The sequence below is a fragment of the Psittacula echo genome (assembly GCF_963264785.1).
Source record: "Psittacula echo genome assembly, chromosome: 5".
NCBI classification, from domain to species: Eukaryota; Metazoa; Chordata; class Aves; order Psittaciformes; family Psittacidae; genus Psittacula; species Psittacula echo.
Genome location: NC_137739.1, coordinates 89,216,255 through 89,239,522, shown reverse-complemented (window position 1 = coordinate 89,239,522; position 23,268 = coordinate 89,216,255). Strand labels below are relative to the sequence as shown.

The 23,268-nt window shown below is 51.2% G+C and overlaps 1 protein-coding gene across 1 annotated transcript; it reads left to right on the top strand.

Moving 5' to 3' along the window:
- Window positions 1-9,607: 9,607 nt before the first annotated feature.
- DRD4 (dopamine receptor D4) lies at window positions 9,608-22,301 on the top strand (the record flags this gene model as incomplete). The annotated part of the gene is made up of 4 exons (XM_080619176.1): window positions 9,608-9,892; window positions 20,433-20,545; window positions 20,869-21,416; window positions 22,099-22,301. The coding sequence occupies 4 exons, from the start codon at window positions 9,608-9,610 to the stop codon at window positions 22,299-22,301; spliced, it is 1,149 nt and encodes a 382-aa protein (XP_080475302.1).
- Window positions 22,302-23,268: the final 967 nt, after the last annotated feature.

Below are 23,268 nucleotides of genomic sequence, written 5' to 3'. Positions count from 1 at the left end.
AATCCCCAGTCCTGAAACAACATCTGATTGTGCTTTAACTAGAATTAACATTAAACCTTCATCAGGAGACATTATGGAAGCAGGAGTGCTAAACAGGACTGCTTAACAGTATCAGCTGAATGGAGCCTTGTGAATTTCCACCTTGCTTTTCCCCTTCTCCATTTGTGTGAGCATTCAAAGTGGGAGAGGAGGTTCCCCAGCCTGCATGCAACAGAAATAAATTGTGATTAAATCATCCATCTATCACTATCATCTAACCCATCACTTCTGTGCAGCATCATTGTAGAGGAAAACTCCCCATCGTTGACTCTAAGAACAAGAGAACATCATTGCCCTCATCTAATCCCTGCTCCTTGCACAGTTGTCACACCCAAAGCTGCAAAAAGTCAGATCCTTGCCACCAATGGCCAGTGACTTACCTGTTCAGGGGACATAACACCTTTTTACAGGGTGTATAGCAAAGTGCACCAAAGAGGTGACACTAAGGAGCACTGAGGCCATGCATCAACACTTCTTGAAGAGGACAGGGACACACAGCCAAGGGAGAAGGGGCCTGTGAGCTTTGAGGCCACTCCTGAGCAGGACATGAGCTGCCCTGAGGGCATTGCCAGATATAAAGCCATCAGGATCTTGGTGCAGTCACTTCTGCTTAGGCTTGACACCGACTGACATGCACAACGTGGAGAGACCTGTGGGGAGCTGCATTAAGTAAATCCAGGTTCAAGGGCTATTCACAGCAGCCACACTGTTGGCTGGGAACACCCTTGTGCATGGCAGTGAGCACAGGTTATGAAACAGAGCAGCCATCCCCAGTTTGACAGCAAGACCTTGCATTAAAGGGTACTTACTGGCTAGTGCACACAAGCTGACCCATTCCAAAGGCATCAAAGCTGAAAATGGCAGAGAAGGTCTTTTTTGTCCCCTTTACAGTGGGAGGGAGTCACCAAACCTGCAGTGTGAAATGCAGCATCTTATAACCACATTAAATGTATTAGCCCCAAATCTGGCAATGTTTAAGGAGAGCACATGAGCCTGTGTTGGAGGAAAAGACAGAAGGAACTGCATTTGGAAGAAGAGAAGGTTTCATCATAAAGCTGGATATCCTGACCCCACACCACATGAAGCATGCACGCAGGGTCTCAAAACCAGCACACAGAGCCTGGGGGGGTTATTCTGGGTTTTGAAGGGGAGAAATTCCCCTTCAAACTGCAAAGAAGTTAATACAGGACAGCAGAAAAGCCTCTGACTGTAGGAGCAGAGTGGATGCAGTCAGACCTCACCTCCACAGAGCTGTACTGGATAAATGCTGCTACAGTGTCAGGTAGACACTGTTGCTCCTGCCTGGACCAGGAAAGCCCATCCAGCCTTTGGGGATGCTGTTTATTCAGGGCAACCCAACCCAGGCATCATCTCTTGCCAGCTCGTCCACAGTCCAGACCCCAGCTGTGTTACTGCAGCAACTCAGGCTCTGCTGGGACTGCTCTTCTTCATGGAGACACCATGGTTGGCCAAAATGCACATCCCAAAATATTCCTACAGCCTCTGCACTGCTCTTGTTGAGGTCTGTGGCCTCAAAGCTAAGTGCACAGGGTCAACACAGGCTGAAAAAGGTGGGGAAGGACCATCTCATTCACCACACACACATCCAGCAATGGTGGCACAAGTCCTGATGAAGCTGTCTGGGTGCACCGAGCCTTGAGGAGCCCAGGCACAGGCTGTGACCACATCCAGCGGTGGCCCCTGCTGATGACATGGGAGTTTATTGAGGTCAGATGGTGCCTGGAACTGAATGGCTAAATCCTTCCTACGTAAAATACCCTGTAATCAGCTTAGGGAGTGTTCAGGAACTTCTACCTCCCCCATTCTTTTTTTTTGTTCCTTAACCTGTGTGTGTGTGAGTCCATGTGTGTGGTGGGGATTTTCTCTTGTACATTTACAGGTGAGTCTTCCCCACGTCAAGGAGCTGATCATGATGCTGCTGCCTCCTGAGAGCACATTGGAGTCATTTTCTAGCATCACTCCTAGGTCTGTAAGAGAACGGACCCTAATTGGAATAAGGGGATTGGAGGATTTAGAGTTCTAAATGCTCCTTTCTTGCACAGGATGGTCTCAGGAGTGGTTTTAATCTTTACCACCTGATTTGGTAATTCTGGTTGCAAAAGGGAAGAGAGGGATGGGAGGAAGGGGTGAGTGGGTCAGATGTAGGGGTCCTGGGAGAGGAAGGGAGAAGGAAAATCACCGTCCTATATGATTGTGGGATCATAAAAAATCACCCAGCTCGCTCCCAAGCCCCAAAGTGGACTCAGCTACTATTCCCAAACCCTGAACAGGGTAGGAAACAATCCTTGTTATGGAATAAACCCAGTGTCACAGAAGCATGCCAGCCCCTCATGGTGTTCCTAATCTCCATCTAAACCTGCCCTGGTGCAGCTTGAGGCCAGTTCCTCTTGTCCCATCCCTTGTTCCTTGGGAGCAGAGCCCAGCCCCTCCTGGCTCCATCCTCCTGTCAGGCACTTGTAGGCAACGATCAGGTCCTCCCTGAGCCTTCTCTTCTCCAGACTGAACCCCCCAGGTCTCTCAGCCCTTCCCCATCACACTTGGGCTCCAGGCCCTGCACCAGCTCCATTGCCCTTTGATGCTACATGGCAGCATCTGATGCAGCAGGGGACAAACTACTCTAAGGAAAGGTGGTGTCTGGATCCAGGATGTGTGTGTCTCACTCTCAATCTGCCTGTGCAGCACTTGAGGGGGATGTGCTTAGATTGCCTCTGTCTCTCCTCTGCTTTACTTGGCTGGGCAGCAGAGTCCAACAAGGCTGTGCTTTGCTGGAGCATATGGCACCTTGCTGGATTTGCACCAGTTTAAAAAGAAAGTTAAGATGTGGGAGCCAAAAATATAAGATGTCACCTTCACTTGCTCTGGAGTCTAGAGGGAAGGTGCTGGACATGCCAGCTAGCTCCATGTTTGGCAGCACTACCCAGGGGCAAGGACATCCAAACCTTTGTGTTAGGAGCTCTGGGCTGTGCTAGAGCAGACCTCAGCCAATCTAATCCAAGTTGGATCTGCTTCCAGCCAAATCCTTGGGTGAAATCTGCAGTAAACACCAGAATCTTTTTTTTAAAGAAGAGATCAAGAAAAATATTTGGTGTTTGGCTCCCATTGAAAAAATAAAAAGCTTAAAACATTTTGCTAAGAAATGAGAAAAGTGCCCCATTGGTGCACGGATGGTACCTTGGGCGCTGGCGCAGTGCCTTGGCTCTCCATGGGATGGAATGAGGCACTTAGGAAGCAAGCCAGAAGATCTCTCACCCCATGTTCTGGATCAGGACGGGTGCTAGGCCAGAGGGTCCCCCAAGGGTGCTGGGCTACCTCTCTAGAGATGCTCTGCCTGGAGATGCTGGAACTGAGCCAGGCTCATCCTGAAGATGCTGCTCCCTGTACAGACACACCTGCAGCAAGCAGGAGACAGCCTTGAATGTGGAAGTGTTGCTATGAGGCACTTTCCTTCTGCAAGCAAATCTTCTTCCCCATTGCAGAATGGACACTAGGGATAAATAAGGGTTGGGTTTGCCATGGCTGGCTCTGCAACTGGAAACGCAAAAGGCAGCTGCAGAGAACAGTCTAGTTTTCAGAGGAAGGGGGAATTCTGGTTTTCCAGCCTATGTGTATGTATTGTGGTTGTCTCTGTCACCAAGGAAGCCCAAAGAGCTTTATAAAGACCTGCAAAAAACAAACTGCCACCCCCATCATAGAATCATAGAATAGTTTGGGTTGGAAAGGACCTTAAGATCTTCTAGTTCCAACCCCCCTGCCATGGGCAGGGACACCTCACACTAAACCATGTCACCCAAGGCCTCATCCAACCTGGCCTTGAACACTGCCAAGGATGGAGCATTCACAACCTCCCTGGGCAACCCATTCCAGTGCCTCACCACCCTCTCAGTAAAGAATTTCTTCCTTAGATCCAATCTAAACTTCCCCTCTTTAAGTTTGAACCCGTTACCCCTTGTCCTGTCACTACAGTTCCTGATGAAGAGTCCATCCCCAGCATCCTTGTAGGCCCCCTTCAGATACTGGAAGGCTGCTCTGAGGTCCCCACGCAGCCTTCTCTTCTCCAGGCTGAACAGCCCCAACTTTCTCAGCCTGTCTTCATACAGGAGGTGCTCCAGTCCCTGATCATCCTCGTGGCCTCCTCTGGACTTGTTCCAACAGTTCCGTGTCCTTTTGATGTTGAGGACACCAGAACTGCACACAATGCTCCAAGTGAGGTCTCACAAGAGCAGAGTAGAGGGGCAGGATCACCTTTGACCTGCTGGTCACACTCCTTTTGATGCAGCCCAAGATACGCCATCAATCACTTGCTGCTTTTTTACACCCTATGCGCCTTCTTCTAAATCTCCTTTGAGGACTATGAGGGTGCTGAGGCACTGGCACAGGGTGCCCAGAGAAGCTGTGGCTGCCCCATCCCTGGCAGTGTTCAAGGCCAGGTTGGACACAGGGGCTTGGAGCAAGCTGCTCCAGTGGAAGGTGTCCCTGCCCGTGGCAGGGGTTGGAGCTGGAAGAGCTTTAAGGTCCCTTCCAACAGAAAGCACTCTGTGAGTATGTGATATGATTCTATGACTGCCAAAGTGGTGCACTCTGCCTCTTCCCAGGTAGACTCCACAGCGTAGGTTGCATGGATGGAACAGATACCACTGCAGGGACATGATGGGACAGGACACGAGGCTTCCTCCCCAGGAGTGCTCTGGCTACCCATGCCCTCCTGGCTCAGCATTGCTTCTGCTCAGCCAGAAACCACCTTGTACCTTAAATGGAAGAGCTCCAAGTGCCTCCTGTCCCCAGCAGAGCTCTGTGCTGCTGCTCCCCATGCATGTGGCCTTATCACAGCTCTAATTGGCATCAGCGCCTGTAATCTCAGCCTCCAGCTGTTTGCTGGGTCTGGGAAGAGGAGAAAGCACTTCAGAGGATTAGTTTTAATTATAAGAATGCCAGGGACTGTGGCCAGGCTCTGTGTGTGTCCAGGCTGTGTTCAGGCTCTGTGTGTGTCCAGTCTCTGTTCAGCTTCTATGTGTGTTCGGGCTCTGTGTCCGTGTTCAGGCTCTGTGTTCAGGGCCTGTGGCCAGGCTCTGCGTTCAGTCTCTGTGTGTGTCCAGGCTCTGTGTTCAGGCTCTGTATCCAGGCTCTGTTTTCACGTCCAGGCTCTGTGTTCAGGCTCTGTGTTCAGGCTCTGCCTGTGTCCAGGCTCTATGTATGTCCAGTCACTATGTATGTTCAGGCACTGTATCCATGTCCAGGCTCTGTGTGCATCCAGGCTCTGTGTTCAGGCTCTGTATGTGTTCAGGCTCTGTGTGTGTCCAGGCTCTGTGTGTGTCCAGTCTCTGTGTTCAGACTCTGCATCCAGGCTCTGTGTCCATGTCCAGGCTCTGTGTCCAGGGTCAGTGTCCAGGCTCTGTGTTCAGACTCTGTATCTAGGTTCTGTGTCCGTGTTCATGTCCAGGCTCAGTGCTCAGTCTCTGTGCCCAAGCTCAAGATCCAGGCTTTGTGTTCAGGCTCTGTATCCAGGCTCTGGGTCCAGGCTCTGTATCCAGGCTCTGTGTCCATGTCCAGGCTCAGTGTCCAGGCTGAGAGGCTCGCCCAGCTCTTCCAGGTGTGCAGTGCCAGCAATGAAACAGCAGCTCCTGACAGCTACACAACTGCTGGGCTTCATTTTGGCTGCATCCCTCTTTGGACTTTGTCAAGGACCTGAAAGAACATCCCTTCCAGGTGAGCAAGAACAGGCTTTGTGAAGATGGGGGTGGAAGGAGATGCACTCATCAGTGCTTGCTGCTCACAGGCATGCCCTTCCCTGCCCATGCTGCTTTTCCCTTCTCCTCCTCCCCAGGAGGGTTCTCATAACAAGTGGCTCTAATAAGCTCACTGAGGCTTTAAAACCAGTGGGAGCTCTTGAAGTGTATTAATTTGATTTGCCCTATGACACAAACCCTCAGATTTCACCAGGTTACCCCTGTGTGAGATCAATTATGTGGCTTAGCCTGAAACCTCAAAAACATCTACTGTTGTCTTGAAGCTGAGACAGAAAATCCAGCCATTTTCCCTGTAGTTCCATTCCCACAGCTAATCACCATCCCAAATGCATTAGCTTTTACATCTTACATGGATTTATCATAACTTGCCAGAATGTTAAATGTCAAAAGATCTATTCTGTGAGTACATAAATCCCTGCAGCTTATTGGAGGGGGCTCAAGAGAGCCTGAAAAGCCAGGAGAGCTTTGCCATCCTCTCCCTGTCCTGCAAAGGTTAACCTGAAAGGCAGGATGCTGCTCTGTCTCTTCTCTGGGAAGTGCATTGCAGAGTGTAAAGCAGGATGGCTTTGCTACAGGTGATATTTTTCACAGAGAATTGCTCAGCTAAATATATCAAATAAAAGGAACATGATTGGACTTAAAAGTTCTTGATTTTCCTCCCTTTGTTCCGAGCCTCAAGATAGCCCCAGTGATCTGTTGCCCAGGTATCAGGGTACTATTCAACAGTTGACTTTAAGCTGAAACTCTGGCAGGTAATTTTGTTCTCCTTTTTCTATTTAAAAATCCAGCGCCTCAAGTGGGAGAAACTACAGATAAAAGCTCCACATCTCTGGGACTCTGACAGGTATCACAATTCACAACCTTCCTCATCCGTTGAACTGGCTCGGGACTGAATCCTCCACTAACTCATCCTTGAGGAGCCTCTGTGGAACTCCTGGCTCCTTGGCTGGCTGCTGGGGACCAGCTCCGCTGAAAAGGCAGATCTTCCACTGCTGTGTGAAGAAATGGGTGTTTTCCTGGTGCTGCCATGGGCTGCTGTCTGGCAGCTGAATTTGGAGGTGGCTGGAAGGCAGTGACTGTGACATTGAGCTCAAAAGCCAAGCCTTTGCATGCCAAAAGCACAGAAGGAAAGGCAGAGGCCCTAAGAGGTATTGGGTATCAGTCTCATTTCCCCTTATCTGACAAGCAGTGACATGGGATTACACAGAGTCTCTATCGCTGGTGTATGGACAGCCTTGTCTCTGGGATGGCTGGGGGACAAATCTGATGGTTTATAAAGGGGAAACTGAGGCACCATTTTGTGTGAGGCTGAGGTGCTGCTGTTCATACCTTGTGTCCTTCATAGCACGTCCTTAGGACAGAATAAACCAATTTTTCCTGACAAAAGAGCAGCTATGGGTGGCTTTCCCAGCCTCTCCCCCTTCTCTGAGCCAGCAGCCTGTCACAGTGTGACAGGGAAACCAGGATGCTGCAAGCTGCACACCCAAGCAAAACGGGGCTGTTCAAAACCACTGACCACATCACTCTCCGAAGGTGCTCGTGAGCACTCACTGTCCATCACTTTGACATATAACTCTTCTTGCTTTCTGTGAGGGTGACCAATAACTCTGTAATTTGTCATCTGCTTTTGCTCACAGTGACACGAAGATCCAGTGCCTGAATGGGGCTACAAGGATGCTGGACAGGCACTCTTCATCAGGGACTGGAGTGACAGGACAAGGGTTGATGGGTTCAACCTGAAATAGGAGAAGTTCAGGTTGGAGACAAGGAAGAAGCTCTTCCCTGTGAGGGTGCTGAGGCGCTGGCACAGGGTGCCCAGAGAAGCTGTGGCTGCCCCATCCCTGGCAGTGTTCAAGGCCAGGTTGGACACAGGGGCTTGGAGCAAGCTGCTCTAGTGGAAGGTGTCCCTGCCTGTGGCAGGGGTTGGAGCTGGATAAGCTTAAAGTCCAATCCAAGCCATTCAATGACTCTGATTATATGACCTTCAGATATGCTGATGTATCACTGAATTTCCTTCTCCTGTACTAGGACAGTTCCTCATACCCAAGAAAGGATTGTGTCTGATGCTTATACCTGCCAACAGGAAAAAAAGGTGCTTTTCTGCTAACCTTTGCTCTCCAGGATTCACTGCTCCCCTGGGTATCCTGTGACACAGCAGATCCAAACCAGTCAGCCCATGCAGGACATGGTTTACAACCCCTGTGTCTGCCAAGGGATGTGCTGTGGGCAGAGTGGCAGCAGGCACAAGGAGGAACCATGGGCCTCAGCGATGGTGAGCAAGGCTTAGTGCAGCCTGTGAGTGTGCAGTGGAAGAGCCACCCTAATTACTGCTTTGCATAGCTGCTGTGGTTTGGACATCAAAAGCCTTATTTCACATTAGTTTAATCTACTCCAGGATTAAACTAGTTTAGGATTAAAGCACTGCTAGACTGGAATAAGGGCTTCCACACTGAGAATTAAAAGAGTCATTCTGCACTAACCCACAGGGAAAATCAAGATAATGAATAGAAATTAACTGCTAAAGTGGATTAGATACAAGGCGTTAATCCCTGTGGGAAGGCAGCCTGCAGTCACAGCCCCATCCTGCTCTCTTTACTGCTCAGGTAGTTTAAACACAAATAGACTAAGGGTATTCTGTCCACACAGGGTTTCAGTGCCATTTCATTAATGCACTCCAGGACCTTCTTTAGATAATTTGAGTTGATTTCTTGGAGTAAAAGGGTTCTAGTAAGAGTGGTTCTGCTGTACCAGCTCACTGAGTGAGGGCTGTGACAGCAGTGAGTGCCAGCAGTGATGTTCTAGTGACCAACCACCAGACCTGAAAGCTGTGTTGTGATCTGGTGATAGAAACCACTGAGCACACTCAGACACTCTCATGACATACGGGTTTAAAAAACACTATGAGGGTAGTTTATTCCCAGTTCACTGCACTGGATAATACAGATCTTCCTTGTCTGAACTCCACAGCAGATGAGGACACTCCAGAAGCGGTCTTCCCAACCTGAGGGATGTGCAGCCATGCTTGTGCCCACCTAAGTCCAACACAAACAGCATTCCAGTGCTGTTTGGAGAAATACCTGGTCCCACTCAGAGGAATGGAGGGAAATGTGCTGGTTTTCACCACTCACAGAGTGACTGACCACTGCTTTGAGGTGGGAAGTGCCAAATATGGAACATCAACCCACTGCTGTACCTGGAGGAGGGTAGCAAATCGAAGAAGAAATCTTAGCTGTGTGAGTGCAGAGCTGGCCCTCTTCCTCCAGCTCAAGAGGCAATGTAAAGCCTAATCCTGGGAGAAGGAGACTCCTCCACTGCAGGAGGCGGCTGGGGTAAGCTGGGCATTGAAGGGCAAGGCGTTAATCCCCGGGGTTCTCTCGGTAAAGCCCGGACTGCCAGCACTCACCTGGGCCACCGGAGGAGCCGGGCTACAAGCGGGGATCGGTCCACGGACAGCATCCTCAAGGGCTGGACGCGCCACCTCCACAGCGCACCCCTCACCTCCGGGCCGGAGCGGGTGGGGGTCCCCCGGGGCTCGGCGGGGGGAGCGGGACCGGTACCCCCGGAGCCACCCCCCCGCTCCACCGCCCCGTAAGCCGCTTGGTGACCCAGTTGGGAGCGCGGGGGCCGGGGCCGGGTGGGGCGGGGGGCGGAGGCTCCTCCCCGCGCCGCGGAAAGTTTGGTGCGGGCCGGCGAAGCGCGGCCGCGGGGCTGAGCGCGGCGGGAGGCGGCGAGGCTGAGCCGGGCGCCCGCGGCCGGGGGCGCTCCCATGCGCCGGGCTGCCGGGGCCGCGCCGGGGCCGCGCCATGGTCAACGGCAGCGCCGGGGCCGCGCCCTGCACCGGCACCGCGCCCTGCAACGGCACCGCGCTGCCCCCGGCCCCGCCACCGCCGGCCGCCGGGCACAACATCGCCGCCCTTGTGCTGGGCATCGTCCTCATCCTGCTCATCGTGGGCGGCAACGGCCTCGTCTGCCTCAGCGTCTGCACGGAGCGGGCGCTGAAGACCACCACCAACTACTTCATCGTCAGCCTCGCCGTCGCCGACCTGCTGCTCGCCCTGCTCGTCCTGCCCCTCTATGTCTACTCCGAGGTGAGCATCGGGGTGGAAGGGCACCGGTTGGACTAGGGATCCTGAAAGTTACAGGGCTGCGGGGCGGAATCGGCAAGAGACCGAGTACTGAAGGTTAAAGCCCATCTCCCTTTTGCTCCCCACCTCCATCCCTCTGGATCGGGGGTGCCATCGCTGCTGCTCAGCCCCCCGGGACAGCCTCAGCCCTGCTCCGCGGCAGGGACATTGGTGGCGCTTTCAAACCGCCGCGGCTTTTTCCTCCGAGTCCCTCATGGCATCTCGGCTGTCAGCATCGCAAACCCACTGCAGAACAGCGATCGGTGGCAGCGGCAGCCAGCGCCGTGCAAGTTCGGGGGCTCCCCCGTCGTCCTGTCTGACCGTTGCCGAGCTGCGAATACCCCGAGTGGAGATGCCCTTGGGGGGGGGGTCTCCCCGGGCCGGGTCAGCAGCTCCGGGGAGCCCTTGTGTTGCCACATCACCAAATGGTTAGAAAAGGAGAAAGCTTCTGTGCTGTGCTGTCTGGCATAAGGTGAGCAGGTTTTGGTGGTAATCATAGAATAGAATCATAGAATGGGTTGGAAGGGGTCCTCAAGGATCATCTGGTCCAACCTTTCATGGCAAAAGCACAGTCTAGACAAGGTGGACCATAAGGGACACCTTTAGCCAGGAGTCAAGTTCCCGTGTCGAGTTGAGAGGGGAGAGGTCTTTTTAGGGAGCTAAGTGGGATCTGTCACTCTACATCAAGGTGCTTTTGGTTCGGTTGCTGCAGGGCTCCTCCTGGCAGGTTCTATGGTTTGCACATGTCTGACCCTGCATGTGCTGGAGCCACCTTGGAGGATTTCAGGTCAAGTTTTCTGTTCACCTCCAAGACTGGACAGCTGAGGGAAAGAACAACAGGAGCTCTGGAGGTTGAGTGGTTTTGGATATCTCTGTGTCTCTGTAACAGGGAGAGAAATGTTTACTGCCAGGGGATGGAGGATGCTTTTGATTGTGGGGGGCTTTGTTGGATGGGGGTGAGGAGCCTTACTAGAGCCTGACCATTAGCACCAGCCATCATCTCCTTCCCTGTTCCAGTGGATGAAAACACCACAAGCCAAAATAGCAGGGATTTGTACCTATCCAGGTGGACGAAAGAGCAGTCTTCTTCTTTCCAGATGTGGGGTGAGTCAGGACACAACCTTGTGCACAGTGAGCAGCCCCAGAAAGCTTTAGTCTGATGAGCCTTGCATCTTCTGATGCCACATGACTTGCAAGGTGGTGGCTTAATGCTTCGTTGGGGAGTGAAAGGGGTTGGCCCCATGAGTGAGACCAAATGGTGTTCCCATCCTTGAAGGCAAACACAAGAGCATACCAGCAGTGTTTGGTAGCATCTCCCTTCTCTCCCATGGCAGGGCTGCTGCTCAACACCTCACAGGGGTGGGGCTTTACTTAAGCAAGGCAGGCTGAGGATTAGGGTTTAGGGTGCTTTTAGCCTCTCTACCTGGTCCTAGGACTGTGCAGGACACTGTGACCTCTCTGAAGACAGGTATTCTGGAGGAACAGGCTCATCTGGGGACCATACCAAGAACCACTGAAGAACAGGAGCATTAGATTCCCTTCTTTCCACCACACTGACAGGAACCCCCTCTGTGCTCTTTGATTGTGGTGGTTTTGCTCTTCCTTCATAATCTCTCTGGTTTTGGTGGCTGGAAAGTCTCTGTCTTCATCCTTCTTCACAGCTGCTTTTGCTAACTTGGATCTCCTTTTTCTCCTTGCTCTTTCTGTTGCCTCTCCATGCTTGCAGCTCCTGTTTCTATGGGCAGACATGCACACTAGTGGTTTCCTCTTGCCTTCAGGCTTGAGCTTTGCTGACATCTTAAAATGCAGGTTTATATGCTCCAAGGTACCTTTGAAAATACTTCTGCTTGGGCATCAGCATTGTGGGGCTTTCCTTGGGTACCACAGACATCCCACAGATTCTGATGCTCAGGCAATGGGTGTTCAGCCCTGCCTTAGAACCTTAGAAATATGCTAAGGGGAAGTGAGAGTAACCATTGAGGCAGTGCCAGGAGATGGAATTCCTGTGGAGTTTAGTTTTTCTTTCCTTGGAGGCAAGTCAAAACCAGAATCAGATGCTTGATAGGGGCTATAGTGGTTGCTGCTGTTTAAAACTAGCTTGAATTCAGCTTGCATTCTGTATCACTGCATGCAGACACTGACAATGTAGCATGGGCAGTCCTGAACATTCAGTTCAGGCTTTGTTCTTGGTGTGGGATTTTTCCTTGGTGGTTGGTTTTAACTTCAGTGCAGCTCCTGACAGAGTAAAGGTGACTTTGAGGGCTATTGGAAAACTTGAAAACCAGCTGAGAGGGTGGTTTTTTGTTGAACAGGAACAGAACAATGAACTCTGACCACTTCTTTCATTCAGCAGGAGACGCTTGTTCATCTTGTGCTTTCTTCCTGTAAGAAGGCTTCTTGTGTTAGGTGTTTGGAGCCATCCCTCCCAGACAGGCTTTAGAGGACAGCTGGAGAGTTTTAACCTTTGAGGTGAGATCTGACATCCCCACAAATCAACAGATCTCCCACAAGCTTCGGAGAGGATGGGATTCCTTCCTGGGAGATGTGAGTTATCCATTGCTGCTGTTCACAGAAGCTGGAACACAGTGTAAGAGGCCTTGATCTTGGCTGTTACTTCTAGTTGCTCAAAAAGGTGATTGTGATGCTTTAGCTGCAGTGGTTGTCACCTGTTCTCCTTTTGTACTTCTGAAAGAGCCAGCATAACTTCTTGTCACAAATAAACTCTAAGTCCGTGGGGAGGGTTCAGAGGTCCTGGCTGTAGGAAGCCAAATTGTGTCAGTTCTCCCTGGATGCCCCTTGTTTGTGCCTGCAGGGTTGGAGGATTGCTGGAAGCAGGTGCTAGACAAGGGGGAAATTGGCTGGTGTGGTCACAACTCTTTCTTTTCTGTACCATTTCACAATCACTGCAGCCTCAGTGGGAACCAGGGCTTGACAGAAGGGCAGGAAATGGGGTGAGCTAATGCAAACCTCCCCTGGTCCTGTCCTCTCCTGTGCAGCTCAGGGAGAAGCACCACAGTGTGCAGCGGTGTTCTCTAATGATGAGCAGGAGATGGTGTCTCTTACTGCTGGCCAGTCGTGGTCCCACAACCAATATGAAAACAGACAAGTCCTTGGCTCAGAGAACTTTGGAACTAAACTGAGTGACCTGGGGCTCTGAGTCTCTCTCCAGGCATGCAGGAAAGCCTGTAGACCTCTCCTCCCCACAGACCAGCCTCTGCTATGTGAGATGAACGTTTTTGCCTGATTTCTGCCCTGGCCTAAATCTCTCTCTAGTGCTCCCTGTGCATTGTTGGGAGTTCTTCAGGGTGTATTTCTTTCCTCATTAATTTGTCCTGCCAAATTTACCTACCTGAGCAGCTCAAGGTAATGCTTTGGGCTTTAATGAGAAAGTGCTAAAACTGCTGTCACAGAGCTGGTCTTTCATAAACCCAAATATTGCTGTCACTTGTCAGTTCTGATCCTTCACAACCAGGAAGCACCCTATGAATGCAAAGGAAGAAGCATCAGTTTTCCACTGGCTTAAAGCATCAGTTTCCAAACTGAGCCTGTTGATGGGAAGTGAACTCCTGACAGGGCAGTGTTTGCAGCCAGTTTCGCTCTAGAATTACACGTCTTAAAGGAAAACCAGATGAACTTACTCTGTCTGGAGTGTTGGCTTGGATGGAGGTGGATGAGTGCTGTTTGTCATGTCAGCTACTGCTATCAGCACATGCACTGTAAGTCATACACCAGCTGACAGTGTGGTGATGCAGATGTGTCCAGCACCCTCCACTGATCTTGTTCAAACACAGAACAGGGACATGTTCTAGTGCTCGCCAGTTGTTGATCACCACATACCAGGCTGCCCTGATGTGCAGAAGGGGCTTCTCTTCCAACTTGCTTGGGAATCTCAAGTTTTAGCAGTATGACAGGGAGAGGTAAAAATCCAGGGAGAAAGTAGACTGCTTTTCTACAGCGGCCTTGTCTTTCTGAGGAGAGTGTGTAGTGCTCTCCTAGCAATCAATCCGGTGTCAGTAAGGCAAGAATGATGGGAAGGAAGGGAGAAAGCGGTGGCCTAGGGCACTGTCAGCTGTGCACAGTAGTTCCCCTGGAGCAAAGCCGTGCCTTTGTGTGAAGAGATTCCAGGATAAGATACCGGAGTCAGCACTGACAATGGGGGTTACAACTCCCCTGAGTCAGTGAGGACACATGAGAAAGCAGAGCCACAATTACTGTGGAGGTACTACAGAAGCTCCTTGGGCTCTAAGCGGCTTTGCCACTGGAAATCTGCAAGGAGGCAGCTGTATGTCTCCAAAGACTTGTGTGTGTTTATCTAACTGCTTCCTCTGCCCAGACTCCTTGACAATGGCAGGAGCCAGAGGCACAGTTTATCTAGTCCTCATTAACTGGAGGCATTCCCAGCAGATGTAAGGCTGAGCAACTTCCACTCTTGTACTCACTGTAGAACATCCCTCCTACCTGCCTCGCTCGCATACTGCTCCTCTGATCCGCTCTCCTTAATCCATGCTGGTTTCCTGAGCTAAGGAACATGTCTGATCCAGGAGCTGTGCCAGAAGCTGGGTAAGGCAGCATTACATAAACATCTTTGCCACTAAGATCCCTGTGAGCATGAAAAAGAGGAAATGGTTTCAGCAGTGCTTACCCAGCTCCTTCCACAGGTCGGGGAGGATGGGCCTTTCCAGCAGTCACTCCATCTCACACATCCCTAGAGCTGTAGAGCAGCCAGTACTATTACACAAGCTGTGTTCTTGGTCAGGGTGATGCTGTTCTGCATAAAACTTTCTGGGAGTCGCTTGTACCACTGGTATCAAAAGGGATCTTTGAAACATCTCATGTGTATGTGTGCCTGTGATGCAGTTCTTCTGTTGAGAGACCAGAGCTCTACCCTCCTCCAGATTTCCTGTGGCTCTGTGAGTGCATGTCATCCTTTCTGTGGCAGTGTTCAAGATTACTCATTCCCAAATCTTACAGCTTTAGTGGGAAGAGTTGTTCCTGTAGGCCTGACTGGTGCCTGAGCCACAGTCTCTGCACACAATACTGGGGGGTGATACTAACCAGTGCTAAGGATTCTATTTTCAGTGACCAGTAATTGTGGGGAAATGTCTTTGAATTTTGGGGCCTCACGTTTCAGGTGGATGATCAGACTTACTTCTTACTCTGAAAACCCCTGACCTCAATGCTTTAAGCCAAGAAAGGATGTTGGAGCAGACGTGAGGCCACCTTTGTCTTGTGTCCCACTCCCTCACCTTCCTCTCCGCTTGCAGCTTCATTGTGTCCTCTGGAGAATGCAGAAGTCATCACAGCTCATGACAAAGGCCCAGCATCAGCTCCTTGTGGGCGTTTGGACAGTTCTTTGATGCTGAACTTTGTTCCCTTGGAAGGTGCATTACTCTTCTGACTGGTGTTGTAACCTTCTTAGCAGGCCTAGGCTCCTAAGGCTAGCATTTGTAGTCTCTCTGTGCGATGTGTTTGAGCCATGTCCTCGCTGAGGGCAGGCAGGTGCTTGTTTGGAAATTCAGCTGGGCAGCTCCTCATTCACTTTGAGGCTGCTGTTGCTGGTATGTCTATCTTATCATCACCACCAAAGACTAAAGGATGTCCTTGTGCCCTCTGCTTCTTTGTGAGCCTGTTTGCAGGGCTGGCAAGAGGGGCAGGTATGAAGCTGCCTTGTGGTGCTGTGCGGAAGCATGGGACGGGACTGAGACAAGAGCTGTTGTCATCAGTAATAAGACTAAACCCTTTGGCCCTGTCCTGGTTCGTGCCCTCAGGAGCACTGGTGGCGTAGGAGCTCTTCAGGAAACAGGCTAGTTTGCAAGAAGGCAGATTTTTGTCCTGGATATCAGCTGGGTTTAGGGATAGGGACATCAAAATGACCTGACTGGGAAGGAAGCCTGCAAGGGTGTTTGGGAAGTCAAGTCCCATCTCCTGCCATCCACTATCCTACAAAATATTTTCTATAACCTCTTTGTATGCAATTATAGAATGGTTTGTGTTGGAAGGGACCTTAAAGCTCATCCATTTCCAACCCCTGCCACTGGCAGGGACACCTTCCACTAGAGCAGCTTGCTCCAAGCCCCGTCAAACCTGGCCCTGAGCACTTCTTTGCAAGAAGCAGTTGGAGTGGTTCCTCCTCTGCACATCATAGTTGAACCAGAACCTAAGCGCCGTTTGTAGTCAGATACTGGTATTGTGTAAGAGACCATAGTGGCTGCATGTGAACTTACTGGCATTGCCAACCCCGGCTGGATGAAGAAGCAGCCAGTCTGCACCTGGAATATCTCTGGGAAAGAGGCTTGTGTCTGCAGCAGTGACCATTATCACCTTCCTATAAACCCTCCTTGTCTGCCATGGAACATTGAGCTACAGGTAGACCGTGACCCTCCCTGCCCATACGATTTTCCATCCTCTTCCAAGAAGTCCCGCCTGGAGGTTTTGAGAGTGGTGGCCAATACCCTCACCCATGTGAGGCTCAGCCACAGCTGTGTAGAGTGTACCACCAGCCTTAGAAGCAATGGAGCAGGTAGGCTGGCTTGGGGGGTTATATTGGAGCTCCTGGGAGCTCTGTGCTATGTTGCTAGGGGAGGTCCTTTGCCTCCAGATCGTGTCTTGCTCTGCAGCTCCGTGTCCTTTGAGCAGCAGCACCACTGATGAGCATCACTGGGGGGGAAACAAGGGGCCTTGTGCTGAAAAAGCAGGGAACCCAAAAGTGTCACTGGAAGTGAAGTCCCTCTGGAGCACATCTTAGAGGCGGCTTGAGCCGTTTATGGTCCCTAAAGCCCTACACTGTGTACCTCGATGGGCTAATCTTCTCCTGTGATTAGGTACCACTCAATCACATGGCCCTGCAAAGCCAGCTATGCCTCTAATCCAAAGTCACTCACCCATCCAAGAGGTTCTTGGCACATTTTGCAGTCAAGAAACACGGTACAACAGCAGTTGTCGCCCAGCATGGTCCCCCCAGTCAGTGCTGGGGGTTGGTGGGGAAAGGGAAGGGTTTGAAGCATTTCCCAAGAGCCCAACGTGAATCTCTCGGTAAAGGCTGTGTCCTCTGGAGGTGCTGCAGCCCAACAGCTCTTGTCCTTTTCAGAACCAGTTTGTTCCCCAAAATCACAAAGTTTTGGAAACTGTAGCCCAGAATCAGATTTGGCCTTGGCAGGATCCCAGTTGAGCCTGGCAACAACTTGGGGGTTGGTTTTTCTGATTCAGCTCCCAGATTCACTTTGGGGTGGCTGATCCATGCTGCAGGACGCATTCAGGTCTGAATCCAGCCTTTCCCAGGAGGTTCAGGCTACCTCTCAAGGAGATGGCTGTATAAAAATAGCCATTCAGTTTCTGCAGAGTCTCCTTTGGCTTTGCAGCTCCACTAATCATAATCCTGTGCATGACATCATTACTGCCTGGTATTAATCCTGGCAGAGCTGTTCTGGCAGGGGCAAGGGGTTCTGCTCCTGCCCAGCATTACGTGGCTGTGTTCCTTGTGCCAGGATGGATAAAACCAGAGCCTGCTGTTTAGCATCTCTACATGAACAAATCCACACTCTCAATGATTGCATGGCATCAGTAAAGTTAGACTATGTGGGCACTGGGTGACTGTTACCATAGGTTTGCTTTTGGGGAGAGCCTGGGGAGTAGCAGTGTAGTAGGGGTGGATGTGCCTGCCTCACTCTGGGGTCCCCTGGCTGTGTGCCTGGGGGAGTGGGGCTGCTCAGGGCATGTGCTCTCAGTTTACATCAGTCTCGGTCATGTAACCTGTGTGTAAGTGCTGGGAGGTGCCACCTGTGTTTCTGGGTGCCTTTCTTTCATGTTCCTTAGCCTAAACTAAAGCCCTTTCCTCTACTTCACCTGTTTTAGAACCAAATACAGTGACAGATTAATTCTTTCTCTTCTTGACTTCATCCCATCACTCCTCACTTGGTGCTGGCACATGGTAGAACTCTCCCCAGCCTTGGCACCTCGTCTGCTGTCCCCATGCAAAGTGTTGGGCTTATTCCTCACCCTCTTAAGATGCTGGATTGGGCTTTTGTAGCTTTCCCTCTCATTTCTTAGCAACAGCCTCCCCAGGATGCTCAAAGTTGGTCCCAAAGTGTGTATTATAGAGCTAACCCAGGGATGTGGTGGAAAGGCAGCTCTGTCTCCAGGGGATGTGCTCAGCTTCACGTGTGCTTCCTGAAGGTTCATGTGCCACAGAGCAGCTCCACACACACAGCTGTAGTAATGATGTTCTAAAGAGGAACTTATAGTATATAATAATGTTATGTATGGTTTATGCACTTTACTACATATTACCATAATATAGGATGTATGAATATATAGACATTATTTATATATCATAGAACCATGGAATGGTTTGGGTTGGAAGGGACCTTAAAGCTCCTCCAGCTCCAACCCCTGCCACGGGCAGGGACCCCTTCCACTGGAGCAGCTTGCTCCAAGCCCCTGTGTCCAACCTGGCCTTGAACACTGCCAGGGATGGGGCAGCCATAGCTTCTCTGGGCCCCCTGTGCCAGCACCTCACCATATGTTCTGTATTATATTGTTATATGTTCTATAATACAATGATCCCTATATGTATATATGTTCTATATTTATATATTAATGCACTGTATAATACATAATATTAATTAACTGATAAATTATAAGGATTAAAATGTAGGTATATAAAATAGAAGAAAGTCCCTGGGACACACATTTTTTTATATATATATACACATACATATTTTTATATAACACATTGCATATACATAAAAATATATAATAAATTATATATATTGCATGTAGCAATATATTTGTTATAATATTTATTACTACTATAATATGTATTTATAATAGTAAGAGTATATGTACAGTACCTATAGTGTTTGATGTTTTGCAAAGTTCCAGGGGCATTTTATATTTCTCTGTATGCAATCTAATTTCTAATTATAACCACATTAACTTTAAATCTTATTTATAAATACGTATATTTATGTGTATATATATTATATATATAAAATATATATATTATATTTTATATATACATATGTATTTGTACAGGCCAAGGGGAATGGCTTTAACCTGCCAGAGGGGAAACTGAGATGAGCTCTTAGGCAGAAGCTCTTCCCTGTGAGGGTGCTGAGGCGCTGGCACAGGCTGCCCACAGGAGCTTGTGTGTTTCTTGCTGAGCTCAGGTCCCCCTCAGTGTTCCTTGCCAGTGCCCCTGCTTTGTGTCCTGCTCCTCACAGCAGCAGCAGCCAGGCCCAGGACCCCGTTACAGCAGGCACAGGCGGCTCAGTTTGTTGTGCCTGGAGCTGAGTGGGTTGGACAAGAACTTCATCGGAAGTGAGTGCTGCAGCCCTCACACAGCGCGTGGGATCAGAGCTTTGAGTCTGACACGGGAATGAGGGGGCCTTCCCTCCTCTGAGCTGCTGAACTGGGTGGAGGGGGCTGAGCTTGAGCTGAGCGGGATTTTGAGCCCCTCTTGTTGTCAGGGGAAGACAAAAGCAGCTTCTCTTGTACTAACGTTAGAATTCTGATCAAAATGCTGTTGATGGTCTCGTCCTGGAGGCAGTTTCCTGGTATAAGGAAAGGAAGGTGACATTTAATGCTTTTCTCCTGTGCTCCTTGAGCTCATCCTTGTGTTCCCATTGCCAACAGCCATTCCATTCAGAGCACCCTGCTGGGCAAACATTCCTGTTCCATGGGCTGGTATTGATAAAGCACAAACCCTCGGGCATTTCCTGGCTTTGTTGGGGTTCTTCTGAGGATTATTTGGGACACAGAAGCGTAGATTTTTAACTTTAAACTTTTTATACAGCAAAGCCAACACTTGTGAGTAATACAGACCAACAGCATCTGGTCCTGTCCTCTCACTGGCATCACTTCTGCTTTACCCTGAGTGCCTGTGACTGGAGAGCAGAACATGAGACAGCGTCTGACTGCCTTGAACAGTCTGGCCTTGGGCTTAGTGTGACAGACCCAACCCGTTGTGTAGCACACGGCAATTACATCAGCTGCAACCAGGGTGTTGGAGCAGCTGGGACATGAAAGAGGAGCTCTGCTCCGTCCCTTGTTGAGGAGCCTCTCCTTGCTTCCTCAGTGACCTGTGGCTGGTAGTGCTGTGTAGGGAATGCTGAGCCCTGCATTACTGGGGGGGATTTTGGGGTGGAATTTGAGGAGTTTGTTTTGAGCCTGCTGGCTCTCATTAATGGGCCTCTGCACCCTTCAGTGTGCAGTGTGTCTGTTTAGTGTCCCACTTGCTTGGCAGTACTGGTGTGCTGCAGGCTCAATTCTGCAGCCAGGCCGGGACCACGATGTCCCAGGCAAGCTGTGAGCCCTTGTGTGTGTTTAATCCTGTGTGCTGCTGCTTTGCTGGGCAGAGATGATCATGCCAGGGGCAGGATCGCCCCAGGGCAGGCTGCTCACCTGGAGGGGAGTGTGAGTGGTGGAGGTGCCCAGGCATGGAGCTGTTCCGTGGCATTTTCACACAGTGGGACATGGCGTCTGCTGATCCCTTGCATCTCTGCAGTTCCAGGGAGGTGTGTGGTCCCTCAGCATGGTGCTGTGCGATGCTCTGATGACCATGGACGTGATGCTGTGCACGGCCTCCATCTTCAACCTCTGTGCTATCAGTGTGGATCGGTAAGTGCCTTCCACTTCCTCACGCGAGAGGAGGGAGTGCTGTGTCCTGGCACCAAGCTGGTTCCCTACAGACCCCATGCTCTGCCCTTCCATCCTCCGCCATCACCACCTTTGTGTCCATCAGTATCCTTGCACAATGACATGATAAGGGCAGAGCTGCCCCTTTGGGTGCTCTTCTGAGGAGGTGACTGGTTGTAGCCCAGGCCTGGGCTCTGTAAGTGAATTAACCAAAGGGAAGGGCAGTGGCAAGAGGTTTGGGACTCATGTTACCAGTGGTGGCTCCACTGTACTGGGACTGACTCACCCGGGGCCTGTGTTGGCAGGTTTATTGCTGTTTCAGTCCCCCTGAACTACAACCGGCGACAGATCGACCTGCGGCAGTTGATCCTCATATCCACCACCTGGATATTCGCCTTTGCTGTCGCATCCCCTGTCATATTTGGCCTCAACAACGTCCCAAACCGGGACCCCAGCTTGTGTCAGCTGGAGGATGACAACTACATCGTGTACTCCTCCGTCTGCTCCTTCTTCATCCCGTGCCCCATCATGCTGGTGCTCTACTGCGCCATGTTCCAAGGACTCAAGCGCTGGGAAGAAGCCCGGAAGGCCAAGCTCAGGGGCGGCATCTACGGCGCCAACAGGAAGCTCTATCACCCCGGAACCTTCACTGCGAGCGAGCAGACCAGGCTGGAGCCAGACAACTGCAACCCCTACGCCCTCCCCAGCCATCCCGGGGACTGTGGGATGAGCAATGGGATCCAGACTGTCTCCTACCCCCACCTCAAGTACCCACACCCAGGACACAGTCGGAAGCAGGCCAAGATCAACGGCCGGGAGCGGAAGGCCATGCGGGTGCTGCCTGTCGTTGTTGGTGAGGAGCAGTTGGGGATGGCTGGGCAGGGCAGGGGATGCACTGCACATCCACATTGCTTGAACCTGGTGAAGCCAGCACACTCGTTGGCTTTCCCTAGCAGGAGCCGTATGGCCTCAGGATGCTGAGGACTGGGCTTTGTCCCTGCTGGAGGGGGTGCTGGTGAGACAAGAGCCACCTTGTTCCACCTCCCCAGTGCCCAGGTCCTCCTACCTCTTCCTCACATACACTTGTTTTAACACCCACCCTCCCCTTGTCCCTGTGCCTGGTTGTGGCATCTGCCACATCCATTGCTCATCATCAGGGAATGATTATCCAGGGAAAAATCTCAGCATCCCTTTGAGCAGGGTAGTGCCACCAAACACGTCCCCAGGAGCACCTACAGCGTTTGTAACCTAACCTCTTGTTCAAGGTAAACCTGTGACTCTTGGCAGCTTAAATGCAAATCCAAACTCATCCGTAACTCAGACTTTGCACCAAGGTTTAGGACAAGAGAGACATCCTTGTCTGGGTGTAAGCACAGCTCTATGCATCAGCCCATCTGCTGCTTTTGCTCAGGGCCATCTGAGCTCTCTCCCTTCTTGTTTAGCCCAGGCTTGTGTTAAACCAACCACTTTTTTTGTTAAGATTGTCCGTTTTTCGTTAAATTAACCCCTTTTTAACATTCACTGCCCTTCCACAGGTGCTTTCCTCTTCTGCTGGACTCCTTTCTTCGTGGTCCACATCACCAAGGCTCTCTGCAAGTCCTGTGCTGTTCCCACTCAAGTCACCAGCACCGTCACCTGGCTGGGTTACGTCAACAGCGCCCTCAACCCCATCATCTACACCGTGTTCAACACTGAGTTCAGGAACTTCTTCCGCAAGGTCTTGCACCTCTTCTGCTGAGCCCCCGGGGCAGGGCTGGGCCGGGGGGGGCAGGGTTTGTATAGTTCATTAAAGTTCTATTTCTGCCTAAGGACTGCTGTCTTTGCTGGGGGGAGGAGGGAGAGGTGAAGGCTGCATGCTCTCAGCTCCTTACAACAAGGAGTTACAGGTGAGTACTCCTGCATACAGCTCTGATACTTGTTTAACACTGGGTACTTGGTGTAAGCAGCAGAAGGAAGGCAGGGTTGGGCCTGGCTTTAAGTTGAGGTGTTTGGGCTGCGCTCTCCTTCTCTGAGCCAGCACTAAAGGAAGTGGCTCACCCCTGTTCCACAGTGGTGCCTGGAGCTGCGAGAGCTTTGATCCTGGTGGCTGCTCTGACCTGGAGAGTCACAGATGGGTCCCTGCACAGGACAACAAACCAGCCTCCATCCCCTGGAACACAGGGAGCAAGAAACCAGCCTCCATCCCCTGCGACACAGGGAGCAAGAAACCAGCCTCCATCCCCTGGAACACAGGGAGCGACAAACCAGCCTCCATCCCCTGGAACACAGGGAGCGACAAACCAGCCTCCATCCCCTGGAACACAGGGAGCGACAAACCAGCCTCCATCCCCTGGAACACAGGGAGCGACAAACCAGCCTCCATCCCCTGGAACACAGGGAGCAAGAAACCAGCCTCCATCCCCTGGAACACAGGGAGCGACAAACCAGCCTCCATCCCCTGGAACACAGGGAGCGACAAACCAGCCTCCATCCCCTGGAACACAGGGAGCGACAAACCAGCCTCCATCCCCTGGAACACAGGGAGCGACAAACCAGCCTCCATCCCCTGGAACACAGGGAGAGACAAACCAGCCTCCATCCCCTGGAACACAGGGAGCGACAAACCAGCCTCCATCCCCTGCGACACAGGGAGCAAGAAACCAGCCTCCATCCCCTGGAACACAGGGAGAGACAAACCAGCCTCCATCCCCTGCGACACAGGGAGC